This window comes from Salvelinus namaycush, chromosome 2 (assembly GCF_016432855.1).
Source record: "Salvelinus namaycush isolate Seneca chromosome 2, SaNama_1.0, whole genome shotgun sequence".
Taxonomy (NCBI): domain Eukaryota; kingdom Metazoa; phylum Chordata; class Actinopteri; order Salmoniformes; family Salmonidae; genus Salvelinus; species Salvelinus namaycush.
Window position 1 is genome coordinate 72,285,694 of NC_052308.1, and position 16,565 is coordinate 72,302,258.

The window sequence follows — 16,565 nt, forward strand, 5'->3', positions numbered from 1 at the left end:
AACCTAACAATTTCACAACAGCTACCTTATACACACAAGTGTAAAGGGATGAAGAATATGTACATAAAGATATATGAATGAGTGATGGTACAGAACGGCATAGGCAAGATGCAGTAGATGGTATCGAGTACAGTACATACATATGAGATGCGTAATGTAGGGTATGTAAACATTATATTAAGTGGCATTGTTTAAAGTGGCTAGTGATGCCTTTCTTACATGTATGGCAGCAGCCACTGGTCGTAAAGTCCAGTGGACTTGTCCACCTCCAAAACAAATGGCAACAATAATCATTCCTTGCCATGTGTAGTAGCCACTACAAGACAACTAGTAAAATGCTCTAATCATGTATTCCTGTAGGATAACATTTCAGAATAAATCGGTAGGACGACTGGACCCCTTGAGTACCAGTACCAATACCACAGTCAGTCCAGCAACACTCAGTAAGAGGATTAGTAGCCTCACAAGTTAAATTGTTATTGATAATAGCAACATAGGAGTCACTCAGAGTGCAACACGGGGAAGGGAATCTCCATTGCACTCTTCCAATGGTTAACACACGCCACTAATAAATAGAACCCTCCGTTCAGGAAAAAAGTTATTAGAAGTCATGAACCATGATCACACCACGACGACTGGTTCCGTGCTTAGAGAGTACTTCTGTCGTGAGGTTAGCTCCTCCATGGATAACATAGCTATGAAATAGACTTCATACCTATCACCACTACAATAGTGGAAGACACAGTGACTTGTAGTAAAACCACTACACACTCCCTCGACACCAATTCTGACTGACCTCCAGGCATTGACCTGAAGACTACCTGACTACGTCAGACTCATTCTGAACAAGTGGTAATCTGCCAGGATACTTGGTTTTCTTCCCTTGACATGTGCGCTTGTGTAAGCATAAACGCACATGCACAACAGAACATCCAGTTAGGATTTCTGCTAGGATCACTTAAGGGTCCAAGCAAAATACCAGCCTTAGTAAAATGTAACATTTATTTTGAGGCCTTTGACTCTACAGCTACAGTACTCGCCAGTTTTCTTCCCAGAAGTCCATAGGTCATCCCTGTAGACTGCCCAAAGCTAGTGCCTTACAGCTGTAGACTTATCATGTAGTTATCAACTTAGGATAGTACCCTAAGCAACACCCCGCAAAAAAACAAATTTAGTATGACAGACAATGCCATGATAGGGTCATTTTGCCAAGACCATGGACGTAGATAGAATACAGTCCAATTAGATGATTAAGGTGGCATAACTATATTTTGTTTTGTTTATGCTTTCATTTCATTTTGTTTCATTTTCTTCGGCACGTAGAAAGTGATAGAGCCATAAACAACTTCCCCATACAACCATCAGTTAGTGCCACAACGCCGCTCATTTGGGAGGACATGTAATGATATATTTCATGAGTGTGTGTGCGTTAACATCTGCCTAAGTTACTGCCCAGATCTTCCAGTCTGGACGACCAGACGAACGGCGACGCCATCCGGACATCTGCTGCTCAGCCTTGGAGCGGACTTCTTCATTTGCAGACACCCTACCCGGGTCGACCACCAGAGGGGGGACTGCAACAGCGATCACCAACTGGACATCTGCTGCTCAGCCTTGGAGCGGACTTCTTCATTCGCAGAAATCCTACCCGGGTCGACCACCAGATGGGGACCACAGCGAGGGTCCACAACCAGGACAACCCACGGTCATTTTTATGTAGGTTTGCAACATGCAGGTTAATCGCAAGATTGAATCCAACATGAGGGGACTGTCATGACGCTGGCCTGGGGGTAGGTTTATGACAGTGATAAATACCTCTCCCTCCTTTTTTCCCCCTCTCTCTACCCTACTGATGTGACTATTGAAAATCCCTTGGTTAACATAGAGATTCTGGGAACATCAGAAGGTGGGGGGAAATGAACCATATTTTGGTAATCCAACCAGTTGAACATATGCGTTGGTACTTAATGAATATGATGTCGGTTCGGTTGTCATCTGAGACATTCTCATCAATGATAGGATGACAAACGGTACAGTGGAAAGTCTACACATTATAGTTATCAGATTCACATGGAATTGTTGTGCAATTTAAATGTTTGAATATGAAATTATTTGTGAGGGGATGTAATGTGATTTTAGCTTCTAAAATGTGAGAATTGGGTTTTCATGAGTGAATTAGGCCCGACTCAGTGGCCCACCCACGTGAAGAGACATTGGTTATAAACTATGAAACACGCCCTCCTCTCCCTTCCATTATATAAAGCCTTGACGATGATATAACTTCCTGTTCCGGGTACATTAGGATGACGATCCGATGTCAGAAGGGTTCAGATAACTACAGAACGAAGCCAACCTCAGCGTGAGCTTTGGTTGCGAATGGTATGAACTTTTTTTTAATTTTTTTATTTTTATTTCACCTTTATTTAACCAGGTAGGCTAGTTGAGAACAAGTTCTCATTTGCAACTGCGACCTGGCCAAGATAAAGCATAGCAGTGTGAACAGACAACACAGAGTTACACATGGAGTAAACAATAAACAAGTCAATAACATGGTAGAAAAAAAAAGAGAATCTATATACAATGTGTGCAAAAGGCATGAGGTAGGCAATAAATCGAATAATTACAATTTAGCAGATTAACACTGGAGTGATAAATCATCAGATGATCATGTGCAAGAAGAGATACTGGTGTGCAAAAGAGCAGAAAAGTAAATAAATAAAAGCAGTATGGGGGGTGAGGTAGGTAAATTGGGTGGGTAGTTTACAGATGGACTATGTACAGCTGCAGCGATCGGTTAGCTGCTCGGATAGCAGATTTTTAAAGTTGTTGAGGGAGATAAAAGTCTCCAACTTCAGAGATTTTTGCAATTCGTTCCAGTCGCAGGCAGCAGAGAACTGGAAGGAAAGGCGTCCAAATGAGGTTTTGGCTTTAGGGATGATCAGTGAGATACACCTGCTGGAGCGCGTGTTGCAGGTGGGTGTAGCCATCGTGACCAGTGAACTGAGATAAGGCGGCACTTTACCTAGCATAGCCTTGTAGATGACCTGGAGCCAGTGGGTCTGACGACGAACATGTAGCGAGGGCCAGCCGACTAGGGCATACAGGTCGCAGTGGTGGGTCGTATAAGGTGCTTTAGTAACAAAACGAATGGCACTGTGATAAACTGCATCCAGTTTGCTGAGTAGAGTATTGGAAGCTATTTTGTAGATGACATCGCCGAAGTCGAGGATCGGTAGGATAGTCAGTTTTACTAGGGTAAGTTTGGCGGCGTGAGTGAAGGAGGCTTTGTTGCGGAATAGAAAGCCGATTCTTGCTTTGATTTTGGATTGGAGATGTTTGATATGAGTCTGGAAGGAGAGTTTGCAGTCTAGCCAGACACCTAGGTACTTATAGATGTCCACATATTCTAGGTCGGAACCGTCCAGGGTGGTGATGCTAGTCGGGCGTGCGGGTGCAGGCAGCGAGCGGTTGAAAAGCATGCATTTGGTTTTACTAGCGTTTAAGAGCAGTTGGAGGCCACGGAAGGAGTGTTGTATGGCATTGAAGCTCGTTTGGAGGTTAGATAGTACAGTGTCCAAGGAAGGGCCGGAAGTATATAGAATGGTGTCGTCTGCGTAGAGGTGGATCAGGGAATCGCCCGCAGCAAGAGCAACATCATTGATGTATACAGAGAAAAGAGTCGGCCCGAGAATTGAACCCTGTGGTACCCCCATAGAGACTGCCAGAGGACCGGACAACATGCCCTCCGATTTGACACACTGAACTCTGTCTGCAAAGTAGTTGGTGAACCAGGCAAGGCAGTCATTAGAAAAACCGAGGCTACTGAGTCTGCCGATAAGAATATGGTGATTGACAGAGTCGAAAGCCTTGGCCAGGTCGATGAAGACGGCTGCACAGTAATGTCTTTTATCGATGGCGGTTATGATATCGTTTAGTACCTTGAGCGTGGCTGAGGTGCACCCATGACCGGCTCGGAAACCGGATTGCACAGCGGAGAAGGTACGGTGGGATTCGAGATGGTCAGTGATCTGTTTGTTGACTTGGCTTTCGAAGACCTTAGATAGGCAGGGCAGGATGGATATAGGTCTGTAACAGTTTGGGTCCAGGGTGTCTCCCCCTTTGAAGATGGGGATGACCGCGGCAGCTTTCCAATCCTTGGGGATCTCAGATGATACGAAGGAGAGGTTGAACAGGCTGGTGATAGGGGGTGCGACAATGGCGGCGGACAGTTTCAGAAATAGGGGGTCCAGATTGTCAAGCCCAGCTGATTTGTATGGGTCCAGGTTTTCCAGCTCTTTCAGAACATCTGCTATCTGGATTTGGGTAAAGGAGAAGCTGGGGAGGCTTGGGCGAGTAGCAGCGGAGGGGACGGGGCTGTTGGCCAAGGTTGGAGTCGCCAGGAGGAAGGCATGGCCAGCCATTGAGAAATGCTTGTTGAAGTCTTCGATTATCACGGATTTATCGGTGGTGACCGTGTTACCTAGCCTCAGTGCAGTGGGCAGCTGGGAGGAGGTGCTCTTGTTCTCCATGGACTTTACAGTATCCCAGAACTTTTTGGAGTTAGAGCTACAGGATGCAAATTTCTGCTTGAAAAAGCTGGCCTTTGCTTTCCTGACTGACTGCGTGTATTGGTTCCTGACTTCCCTGAACAGTTGCATATCGCGGGGGCTCTTCGATGCTATTGCAGTTCGCCACAGGATGTTTTTGTGCTGGTCGAGGGCAGTCAGCTTTGAACTTTGAACTCTTACTCGCTACAGAAGTGATACCTCCTAGCCGTTGAGTTAGCAGCGGCCGCTGTAAACGTGGGCTCGGAGAGGACAGAGAGTATCCCGTGAACGACACAACGTTTCCCGTTCACCACCAGAGACACTCTTCAAAGGACTCTGTTGGGCAACACAGCCTTCCATCTACCACCAACCTATTGAAGTGCAGCTCAGAGTAAATATGTATTGCATTTTCCTTTTCCAAATGGACAGTAATTTAGAATGCATAAGATTCTGTATTTACGATAGAGTAGCTGATAGAAGCAGCTCGCCACCAAGGCTGCGCGCAAGAGCGCCCCGGCCACCGGCGGCGTGAAGAAACCTCACCGTTACAGGCCCGGCACCGTGGCTCTGCGAGAGATCCGTCGTTACCAGAAGTCCACTGAGCTGCTGATCCGTAAACTGCCCTTCCAGCGCCTGGTGAGAGAAATTGCCCAGGACTTCAAGACCGACCTGCGCTTCCAGAGTTCCGCCGTGATGGCCCTGCAGGAGGCTAGCGAGGCTTACCTGGTCGGCCTGTTCGAGGACACCAACCTGTGCGCCATCCACGCCAAGAGGGTGACCATCATGCCCAAGGACATCCAGCTGGCCCGTCGTATTCGCGGAGAGCGCGCTTAAACGATGACCTGATCTCCAAAATCCCCCAAAGGCTCTTTTAAGAGCCACCTCCATATTTTCGTCAAAAAGGCACAATTGTTCCATTTCCCACCATGTATGTTGTCGACGTACAGACCGTGGTTCGATTCCAGGCTGTATCACAGCCGGCCGTGAGTGCAAATAAGCGCTGGTTCTTAACATCGAAAGAAAAGCGACGTATTGCACGTGTTACTTTGCGTAATTGTAGCTGCGATATGATCTGCTAAAGAGAGTGATGTATGTATGTATGCCTAGAGTCAAAAGGTTTTACAAAGGAGGGGAAAATACACTAGCAGTAATGACATAGGGCAAAGAGTGGCAAAATTGGTCACTACGTAGCTACGAAAAACATTAGCATGCCACCAGACTTTGATGAAAGTCCCGTATTGCAGTGCTGCTGAGAGACTCGTGCAGAGGGGAAAACTTTACCGTGGAGCACGGAGGCCATCTAGTGGTTAAACGCGGCAAGTGCCAACATCGTAGTGGTATTTGATCTTCAGGCCAGCGTTTCCCAAACTCGGTCCTCGGGTCCCCAAGTGGTACTTTTTCGAATCCAATAGCTGTTGGAATGTAACATGCTAGAGTGTGTCAATGACTTAGTGAAAAACCCCATTCCCTCTTTGCTGTGCCATGTGCCCGTTGAAAAAAAACACAAAAACATGTGCACCCCATAATTCATGCGACTGACTAAGGTATTGACCCAACAATGATATCTCTGACTAATCCTATTACATACCCATTGTTCCTCCTTTAGACTACATCAGTGATCCCTTAAGAGAAAAGCTATCGGGACAGCAGGAATGAAAAGATGTAATCATCAAGGGCTTGCAAAACAGCTGTTACGAAACAGGACACAAGCAGCTGCAATGATTAGTCCTATTATTAGTTGACCAATTCCATAATTGCAATCACCAGTGCTGCATAGACTTCATAAGGAAGTAAATGGCTCAGAAGTGCATAGATTAGAAGTCGACTTCTGAAGTGAGATGTAGTCTTCATGTGTGCTTTGTTTCGAATGTATGTCAATGTTGAGTGCACCGATGTAGAGTGTAGCAAAAGTGTAGCAAAATCACCTACGCGCAAGAAGATTTGCTCCGGAATCGAAACAAATGATAAGAAGACCCAGTAAAGGCCCTAAATACAGGCTGCCAGTTAAATGCCGAAATCACACAGCTAAAGTGATAGGCCTATAAAGCACCCGGCGAATACAAAAGAACGCAGGTCAAAAGAGGTGGGAAAACGACATTACCCGTTGAATGCAAAGGCATCAATCCAAAGGGATAATGTACTATAGTCAGACGCATGGCACAGGCAAAAAGTGGAGGCGAACCTTTGGCCAAATCAGGAAGCAGACAGGACATCTCTGCGCATGCGTTGCTGTATCCAGCACTCACGAGACAGGTAATAGCGGAGCTCCGTGGTGCTGAAAAGGACATTTGCCAAGGCCTATTTCCCGTTGGAGTGATTTGTGACATGCTATAGGCACAGTTCAGTACAGCCCTCATCCAACATTGGTGACAGAATCGGCCACGTTTTTTCCCTCATTTGACACTTGAGAAACATACATTCACATAACGTTGTGTTCCATATCTGCAGGAGACAAAGCAGCAGAAAATGTGCAAGTGAATATGATTTAAGAGCAGTCAAATGTGACGTACAGTTACTTTTTCACCTAACCTATTCTGTGATTCATCTACAAATACACGCTTCACATTTCAAGACATGCGCATAAACGATGACCTGATCTCCAAAATCCCCCAAAGACCTCCATATTTCCGTCAAAAAGGCCCACTTGTTCCATTTCCCACCATGTATGTTGTTGACTAACACGTCGCGTTCCCTGCTCTCGAGTCACTACAGACCGTGGTTCGATTCCAGGCTGTATCACAACCGGCCGTGATTGCAAATAAGAGTTGGTTCTTAACTGACGTGACTAGTTAAATAAAGGTGACATCGAAAGAAAAGCGACGTATTGCACGTTTGCCTTTGCGTAATTGTAGCTGCGATATGATCTGCTAAAGAGAGAGTGATGTGACCACATGTATGTATGTATGCCTAGAGTAGAAGAGTGAAAGGTTTTTACAAAGGAGGGGAAAATACACCTGCAGTAATGAGTGATAGTAATGTCATAGGGCAAAGAGTCGCAAAAATGGTCACTACGTAGCTAAGAACAACATAGCATGCCAGCAGACTTTGAAAGTCCCATATTGCAGTGCTGCTGAGACTCGTGCAGAGGGGAAAACTTTACCGTGGAGCACGGAGGCCATCTAGTGGTTAAACGCGGCTACTGCCAACTTGTGAGCACATCGTAGTGGTATTTGATCTTCAGGCCAGCGTTTCCCAAACTCGGTCCTCGGGTCCCCAAGTGGTACTTTTTCGAATCCAATAGCTGTTGGAATGTAACATGCTAGAGTGTGTCAATGACTTAGTGAAAATCCCCATTTCAAAAAAATCGAAAACATGTGCACCCCATAACTCATGCGACTGACCAAGGTATTGAGGCAAAAAATGATATCTCTGACTAATCCTATTACGTACCCATTGTTCCTCCTTTGTTAATTGAGAGAAAAGCTATCGGGACAGCAGGAATGAAAAGATGTAATCATCAAGGGCTTGCAAAACAGCTGTTACGAAACAGGACACAAGCAGCTGCAATGATTAGTCCTATTATTAGTTGACCAATTACAGAATTGCAATCACCAGCGCTGCATTGCTGCATAGACTTGATAAGGAAGTAAATGCCTCAGAAGTGCATAATATTCGATGATCATATGCATAGATTAGAAGTCGACTTCTGAAGTGAGATTTAGTCTTCGTGTGTTCTTTTGAGTGCACCGATGTAGACCGTACTTGAATGACTGTATTTGTTAGTTGGTTTTTGTGTTTGTTGGGCTGCCACTATCTACTAGGCTGCCACATCCTTTTTTTACAGTGTAGCTAAATCACCTAGGCGAAAGAAGATTTGCTCAGGAATCGAAACCCCTTGACAGCTTCACCAAATGATAAGACCCAGTAAAGGCCCTAAATACAGGCTGCCAGTTAAATGCAGAATTCACACAGCTAAAGTGATGGGCCTATAAAGCACCCGGCGAATACAAATAACGTAGATCAAAAGAGGTGGTAAAACGACATAACCCGTTGAATGCAAAGGGATAATGTACTATAGTCAGACGAATGGCACAGGCTAAAAGTGGAGGCGAACCTTTGGGCAAAATCAGAAAGCAAACAGGAAATCTCTGCGCATGCGTTGCTGTATTCAACACGTTTGAATGGACAGACAGCGCGCCTCTGCTGCATCTTCACTCACCACACAGGTAATAGCGGAGCTCCGTGGTGCTGGAAAGGACAGCGCCTCTGGCCATTTGCCAAGGCCAATTTCCCGTTGGAGGGATGTGTGACATGCTATAGGCACAGTTCAGTACACCCCTCATCCAACAGACCCCCTCCTGTAATTGGTCACAGAATCATCCAGTTGATTCCGGCCACGTTCTTTCCCTGGTCACTGCAACAAAACCTTTGTCGGGGTGCATTGGTGTAAGACGTAGTCCTGGAGAAAAAGTTGACCTATAGGCTATATGATATAATGGCACGTGGACCTTTTTTTTGCAGCTGCCTACAGATAAAGAGTGCACTAGGCTAGAGAGAAAAGTAGCAATCTGTTTTTTAATAAAGCGGTACTATGTAACTTACCCTCCTTTGACAGTTGAGAAACATACATCCACATGACGTTGTGTTCCAAATCTGCAGGAGACAAAGCAGCAGAAAATGTGCAAGTGAATATGATTTAAGAGCAGTCAAATGAAGTCATAGTGACGTACGGTTACTTTTTCACCTAACCTATTCTGTGATTGATCTCCAAATACACGCTTCACATTTCAAGACACGCTCTTCTAAAGTCATTGTTTTCCACAATGCAATGCTCACGTGACCTAGGAGAACATGTTCTATTTAATATCTTCCAATCTATATTTGGAGGTACTCTACATGAACATGTGTTTGAAACTTTTAGAACCTCTGCCTATTTGATGATCTGTTGTAGTTAGTGGTTATTTGGACCACATACTTGTGCAAATTACATCAGGTTGAGGGATAAATGCTCTTTCTGTGTGCCATTGTCAGTAGCACTTCTGATCCAGCAGGTGGTGCAAAGATCCTTCTCTATGTGGCTTGAATGATGAGCAGACTGAATGAATTGAAAGGCAGTGTTGGCAACATGACTTCTGGTCAATGCCTCCCTATCTATATGTGTTGACCTATTCCTTTGAGCTCCTAAATGAAGCATAGGGTGTCAACATTGCATCTCGCCTGAATCATGTCTTCACTTCCTGTCTTGCAACGTGGTGAGGTGTGTGTTTGTGTTACAAATCACTGGGCACTTGATCAATGGAACACCAGTCACTTGCATCATGCGGAGCTCGTGTCATACGGATATACAGTATTCTATCGTTAGGTATGTTAGTCTATGCCGGTGTGACATTGCTCGTCCAGATGTTGATGTATTGTCATTCCATCCCTTTTCTTAGATTTGGGTGTATTGTGTGGAATCCTGGGACATGGTTAGATCTTACTTGTTTGACGTGACTGTGCTGTTGGAGCTAGTAACACAAGCATTTCCGTACACCCGCAATAACACGAGCTAAACATGTGTATGTGGCAAATAGATTTGGATCGAATGGGTAATTACAATAGATTGTATGTCGGTAGGAGTTTTCCTCAGTGTGTGTCCCCCTTCCATTTCCCCTTGATGTCCCCGTCAGTTACGCTGCGGCCGACTTACATTTACATTTACATTTAAGTCATTTAGCAGACGCTCTTATCCAGAGCGACTTACAAATTGGTGCATTCACCTTATGAAATCCAGTGGAACAACCACTTTACAATAGTGCATCTAACTCTTTTAAGGGGGAGGGGTGGGGTTAGGAGGATTACTTTATCCTATCCTAGGTATTCCTTAAAGAGGTGGGGTTTCAGGTGTCTCCGGAAGGTGGTGATTGACTCCGCTGACCTGGCGTCGTGAGGGAGTTTGTTCCACCATTGGGGTGCCAGAGCAGCGAACAGTTTTGACTGGGCTGAGCGGGAACTGTACTTCCTCAGAGGTAGGGAGGCGAGCAGGCCAGAGGTGGATGAACGCAGTGCCCTTGTTTGGGTGTAGGGCCTGATCAGAGCCTGAAGGTACGGAGGTGCCGTTCCCCTCACACTTACTACACACTTACTCCCCTGACTTACTACCGATGTCACTGCGGTCCAAGTGAAACTCCTAGCCTATAGGGTGTGGTAACAGGCCCTGTGTTATTTGTAGTTGTACTCTACATGTGAAGTATCTGCACTGTTGATAATAGGGAAATGCAAGCAGTTGAAGGGAACAAGGGACAGTCTAACCTGCTGTTGAACACAAGGGCCCGAGCATGTCCGCGGACAGAGTACGGTTCACTCCCAGTCCTATGATGTTGCTCTGTAGGTGAGCTTTTTTCAGCATCCAATTCCTGGCAGCCTTCTCCCTGGTTGAATTGTGAATGTGAGTGAATGGAGAATGTTTGGCTTCGGTATCCAAGGTGTTTGAGAATGTTGAGGACCAGTGTTCCGAGGGCCTGACTGTGACATCATAAAGCGGAATGCAGTTAGTGTGCCGTTTGAGGGATTCCAATTCAGTCCGGTGCGGTCTTCCAGACAGTGCGTGTGCTCTCTGTGCGATGACTTGTAAGTCGGTCGTGCGTACACGGAGTACAAGTACGACGGGAAGTGACATTTAGGGTAAGCCTAACCCTTCTTCTAAGCTACATTTATGCCTTTACTAGACTATGGGGATATTTGATATACGAATGCTTCCGCTCAGTGTTTGAGATCAATTGACAGTCTTTACCATGGCACTTTGACATGTATTTTAAACTGCAAAAACCCTTACGCCCCACTGCACTTTGTATACCAGGGTTGGCTGGCCTTCTGTTATACTTTTATTGACAAAGTCATTTTGGCTTTACTACCTTTGTATTGTTCAGAAATTTGTTGGGCACTCTCTTCGTTGGCTGGACTTTATCCTGCTAACTGTTCCAAATGTCTGAACCGAATTTGGTATAAGGTCTTTTATGTACTCTGCGCCATCGTCTCGGAACAGCTTACAAAATCATTTGAAACTGGAAGAACTTGTCCCGATTGGTGTTTTTCAATCACCGATGAAGGATTTTGAGGCTGATTCCCTGACCTGCTGTTTTTGATTTTGTTATACTCTTGTGAATTCAATGGTTTTTACTAGATGACTTGTAGTTTTTCATGTTGTCTGTCTGTAATTTTTGTAATGACTCGGTGCTGCCTAACTTGGCCAGGACGCTCTTGAAAAAGAGATTATAATATCTACGAGGCCTTCCTGGTTAAATAAAGCTTTAAAAAAATAAAAAATAACTGACCCTGTTTCTCCTAACCTGCTATGACAAAGTGACTTTGTGACACTAGCTGTATCCCACCTATTTGAAAGCTTGTCAGTCCTTCTCCTAAAAGGCAACCTCTGTTCCTCGATGTACTAAACCGAGGCCCGGCAGCCAGTAAGTACAAGTAAGAGACAATTACGGCAACAATAAGTAGTAAGATGAAAGCTATTGACATTTGAGATGTGAATAAACGGCACCGATTGATCAATTGCCAGTACGTGTCCTTTTGAAATGACCTGTTGAGACGGGCCCTCCTTTTGCGGCGTTCATTTGACGCTACATCTGAGGCCATCTGGCGGCCATAGTGCTATCTGGCCTATAACTGATCCACTCATTCCATAAGAACACGCTTTGTTATTGGTTTGTGAACACAAGTACAATACAATATTTGCACACCTCTGTATGAATAGGAAAACTATCCCTTCATTGTGTGTGTGTGTGTGTGTTTTGGGTGGGTGTCTGAGGAATGTTTTACTGCCGTTTCACCTTACAGAGGTATCACCACCCTTCCCATCGGCACCTCGGGTCCTCTTGGCTCCCTGACCGTCAGGCCGGATCCTGTGTAGGGAAGAAAAAAAAAGAAGATTGATGTTATATTACATGGCCTTCAATAGCAAAATGACTGATGAGGTGACACTATGAGCCCCTTTGGCTTTATGGCATTCCATGTGCATTTGTTTCCCCGTGGTCTATACGTTCCCCGTTTGGATTTGACGGTGTCTCAATTATGGCATGAAGGTTTGGTGTGTTAGTACTTGTTATTACGTGTGTGGAAGAGTCACCTTCGTTTGTCCTTTCTAACTGGGACCTCTATTCGACTTCTTTAGGCCTGTCTCTATTGGGGGGGGACTGCAGTGGGTTGAATCCTACTAAATCAGTGCTTTCCTACTCCATGGGTAGAGTAGGCATTTTTGTTGTAGCCCTGGAGAGGCACAGCTGATTCAACTACTGTGGAACATAGAGTACTAGTCGATTACCCAGTTTGACTTGCTTTCATTTCTTCTTGGCAGAACCCCTATCGCTCCTCCCTCGTTCCCTAGAACGAGCGCCGATCCCTTTGCAACAGAGGCCAGGCAAAAGCGCGCGCTTTCTGTGCCACTGGCTTCAATCAGGTCCACCAACTGCAGATAATAACAGCACACCACGTACCGCGGACGTCACTTATTCACTTGAACTCCACTAGCGAACACATCATGTCTGGAAGAGGCAAAGGCGGCAAGGGACTCGGAAAGGGAGGCGCCAAGCGTCATCGCAAGGTTCTCCGCGATAACATCCAGGGAATCACCAAGCCCGCTATCCGCCGTCTGGCTCGCCGTGGCGGCGTGAAGCGTATCTCCGGCCTGATCTACGAGGAGACCCGCGGTGTCCTGAAGGTGTTCCTGGAGAACGTGATCCGTGACGCCGTCACCTACACCGAGCACGCCAAGAGGAAGACCGTAACCGCCATGGACGTGGTCTACGCTCTGAAACGCCAGGGACGCACCCTGTACGGTTTCGGCGGTTAAACACACTGTCTTCTGAACGTCTACATCCCGACTTGAACCCAAAAGGCTCTTTTAAGAGCCACCCACATCCGCTTGAAAAGGCCCAATTCCATAGTTATAGGAAACCATGAGCCACTCTCGAGTGGACAGGGAGTGTTGATGACAGGACTCTTATGTTCAGTGTAGAAACAGTCGTATTTCGACGGCACCCAACCTTTAATTTATTTGACCTTTATTTAACTAGGGAAGTCAGTTAAGAACATAATCTTATTTTAAATGACGGCATAGGAACAGTGGGTTAACTGCCTGTTCAGGGGCAGATGGACAGATTCAGAACCTAAAGCCGACAGTGGCTGGGAAAGCCCTACTAAGTCCAAAAAGGGGGTGCAAAGGTTGTAGGATATGCATTTCCCCCCCCCCCCCTTTTGAAACACACATTTTCCCCACCAGTAAAAAAAACATAGGCTATGGAATTGGGGGAGGTAGGGCGCACAGGTCTTTGTTTAGGCAAGGCAGCCTCTGAGTGGAAGGCTATTATGCGCGCTCGGCTCCACTGGGCAAATGAAAGCAGGGGCGCCTATGAGAAAGCAGGGGTGTGTCCACGGCCGCTGAATTTGCTTAGCTTCCTCTTCATAAGAGGGGAAAGCGCAGTCCAGCCCCTCATTCGAAGCATCAGCATCATGCCCGAGCCAGCAAAGTCCGCGCCCAAGAAGGGCTCCAAGAAAGCCGTCACCAAGACCGCAGGGAAAGGCGGCAAGAAGCGCCGAAAGTCGAGGAAGGAGAGCTACGCAATTTACGTGTACAAAGTGCTGAAGCAGGTCCACCCCGACACCGGCATCTCCTCCAAGGCCATGGGAATCATGAACTCGTTCGTGAACGACATCTTCGAGCGTATCGCCGGAGAGTCCTCTCGCCTGGCCCACTACAACAAGCGTTCCACCATCACCTCCAGGGAGATCCAGACCGCGGTGCGCCTGCTGCTCCCCGGAGAGCTGGCCAAGCACGCGGTGTCCGAGGGCACCAAGGCCGTGACCAAATACACCAGCTCCAAGTAAACAGCCCATTTGGAGTGCTGTACTAACCCAAAGGCTCTTTTAAGAGCCACCCACCCCGTCAGTGAAAAAAGCAAATCCATCACTAATGAATGTGGAGCTAGGCTGTGTGATGTGTGTCTGGAGAACATGCCTAACAGGGTAGGGGAAAGTAGTTATTGTGGAATAAGTCTATGCAAGAAAAGATTTATTAGAAATGGAACTAGAATGAAAAGATGATGATTGTGCACATGCCAGTGGAACACAGGGAGTGGGGGGGATTCCACTAGTGCTCCAAGGACTAGAGTGGGGTGGGGACACTCTACAAAATATTGATCTATACGGCCCTTGTTCCACTCACTCACTCACTGGCTCACATGCATGTATGCACTAGCTACAGAGAGAGAGAGAGAGAGACACACACTCTACTCTCTAGGCCTATATCAGGCCCACATGGGGCGCCAGCCTCCATAGCGCCGGCCGGCCTGCCAGACACCAAGACCCACAGACACAAAGACCGGCACCAGTCGAGTCACGCTGCGGAGTCGAGAGAGAGAGAGAGAGACTACCTATCTGCCTACCTATCGGCAAAAAAAAGACACAGGAAACACACACTGTGTCCAAATAGGAGGCTCCAAATCCAACAAAAGCACTAATACAACATCACACACACACACAGGGCAAGTAAGCAGTGTATATCGTGTGCGTCCTGGACACATGACGAATACAAGTTGAAAGTTGGAGTACAACACTAGTCTCGGCCAGGCCTCACAAGTGCATGTGTTTTAAGGTCCCCAAAAGAGCTCTCCTTTAAAACACCAAGGACCACATCAGGGGACGCCAAACCATCTGATTCCCTTGCCAGACATCTCGGCTCATTACACAATCAATGGTGCTCGCAATCGGATGCACTTTTAGGCCATTTAGGAGACAAATAGCACAGGAAAAGCAGTGCGCGCAGCTCCAGCCGACAGTCGAACGGTGAGGTTTTGAGCGAGTCGCAACAAAATGCACGGGGCTTCTGCAGCCCACATGACTTTATTCTGAACGGAGACAAGTCTGCTCGCTAGGCCGTTCGCTTTTGGGCCAAAAACACGGCTCCGTCGGTGACTTTTGGACCGATATTGGCGACCAGAAAACACAAGTGAAAGAGCATTTGGCCAGCCGGGAGAAGTCGAGCTGGGTGGCTTGAGTCTACATGGTTCTCATGTCGCGTTTAAGGCCAGCCCCCTGCACGGTGTGGAGCTTCAATAGCGCAGAGCAGCGTCTACAGCAAAGTACTCCTCCTCACAGACTACCGTAGTGTTCAGCAGTAAGTGTGTGTGTTTACCGGACCATGGCAGAAGTCGCACCAGCACCCGCCGCCGCCGCGCCGGCCAAGGCACCCAAGAAGAAGGCAGCGGCCAAGGCCAAAAAAGCGGGACCCAGCGTAGGCGAGCTCATCGTCAAGGCGGTGTCCGCCTCCAAGGAGAGGAGCGGCGTGTCCCTGGCCGCGCTCAAGAAGAGTCTGGCTGCAGGTGGCTACGACGTGGAGAAGAACAACTCCCGCGTCAAGATCGCCGTCAAGAGCCTCGTCACCAAGGGGACCCTGGTCCAGACCAAGGGCACAGGTGCCTCCGGCTCCTTCAAGCTCAACAAGAAAGCCGTCGAGGCAAAGAAGCCCGCCAAGAAAGCCGCAGCCCCCAAAGCAAAGCAGGTGGCCGCCAAGAAGCCCGCCGCGGCGAAGAAGCCCAAGAAGGTAGCAGCCAAGAAGGCCGTCGCCGCAAAGAAGTCCCCCAAGAAGGCCAAGAAGCCCGCTACACCCAAAAAGGTCGCCAAGAGCCCAAAGAAAGTGAAGAAGCCCGCCGCAGCGGCCAAGAAGGCGGCCAAGAGCCCCAAAAAGGCTACCAAGGCAGCGAAGCCCAAAGCAGCCAAGCCCAAAGCAGCCAAGGGCAGGAAGGCAGCCCCCAAGAAGAAGTAAACCTATTCCAAACGGTGTTCGACTCGACACATGTTGTTACCACAAAAGGCTCTTTTAAGAGCCACCCACCTCTTTCCATAAAAGCGCATGTCATTCCATGTTCTACCTGTCGTGCAAAAGAAATGAAATGACGCACCACATATTCCCACTCTGGGTGTGTGCGGCCCGGAGAGAGAGCTAGGGAGAGGCATATAATAACAATAATAATAATAACCGAGTGGCAAAAAGGCGTACAATTGTCACTCAAGAGTGCAGCACCAGCCAATGTT

At 47.2% G+C, this 16,565-nt stretch overlaps 2 protein-coding genes and 1 pseudogene across 2 annotated transcripts; all 3 read left to right on the forward strand.

The window, feature by feature from the left end:
• The first annotated feature begins 5,021 nt into the window (after window positions 1–5,021).
• LOC120017922 lies at window positions 5,022–5,402 on the forward strand (annotated as a pseudogene).
• An 8,582-nt stretch (window positions 5,403–13,984) lies between these two features.
• Window positions 13,985–14,538, forward strand: LOC120017900 (histone H2B). The gene has a single exon (XM_038960860.1). It carries the CDS (start codon window positions 13,986–13,988, stop codon window positions 14,358–14,360), a length of 375 nt encoding a protein of 124 aa, XP_038816788.1. The 5' UTR covers window position 13,985; the 3' UTR covers window positions 14,361–14,538.
• Window positions 14,539–15,644: 1,106 nt separating this feature from the next.
• LOC120017851 (histone H1-like) lies at window positions 15,645–16,334 on the forward strand. The gene has a single exon (XM_038960817.1). The coding sequence runs from the start codon at window positions 15,673–15,675 to the stop codon at window positions 16,294–16,296; it is 624 nt and encodes a 207-aa protein (XP_038816745.1). The 5' UTR covers window positions 15,645–15,672; the 3' UTR covers window positions 16,297–16,334.
• The last annotated feature ends 231 nt before the right edge of the window (window positions 16,335–16,565 follow it).

Coding starts and splice junctions, on each gene's coding strand:
- LOC120017851 (XM_038960817.1), top strand. CDS start 15,673: ATGGCAGAAGTCGCACCAGCACCCGCCGCCGCCGCGCCGGCCAAGGCA.
- LOC120017900 (XM_038960860.1), top strand. CDS start 13,986: ATGCCCGAGCCAGCAAAGTCCGCGCCCAAGAAGGGCTCCAAGAAAGCC.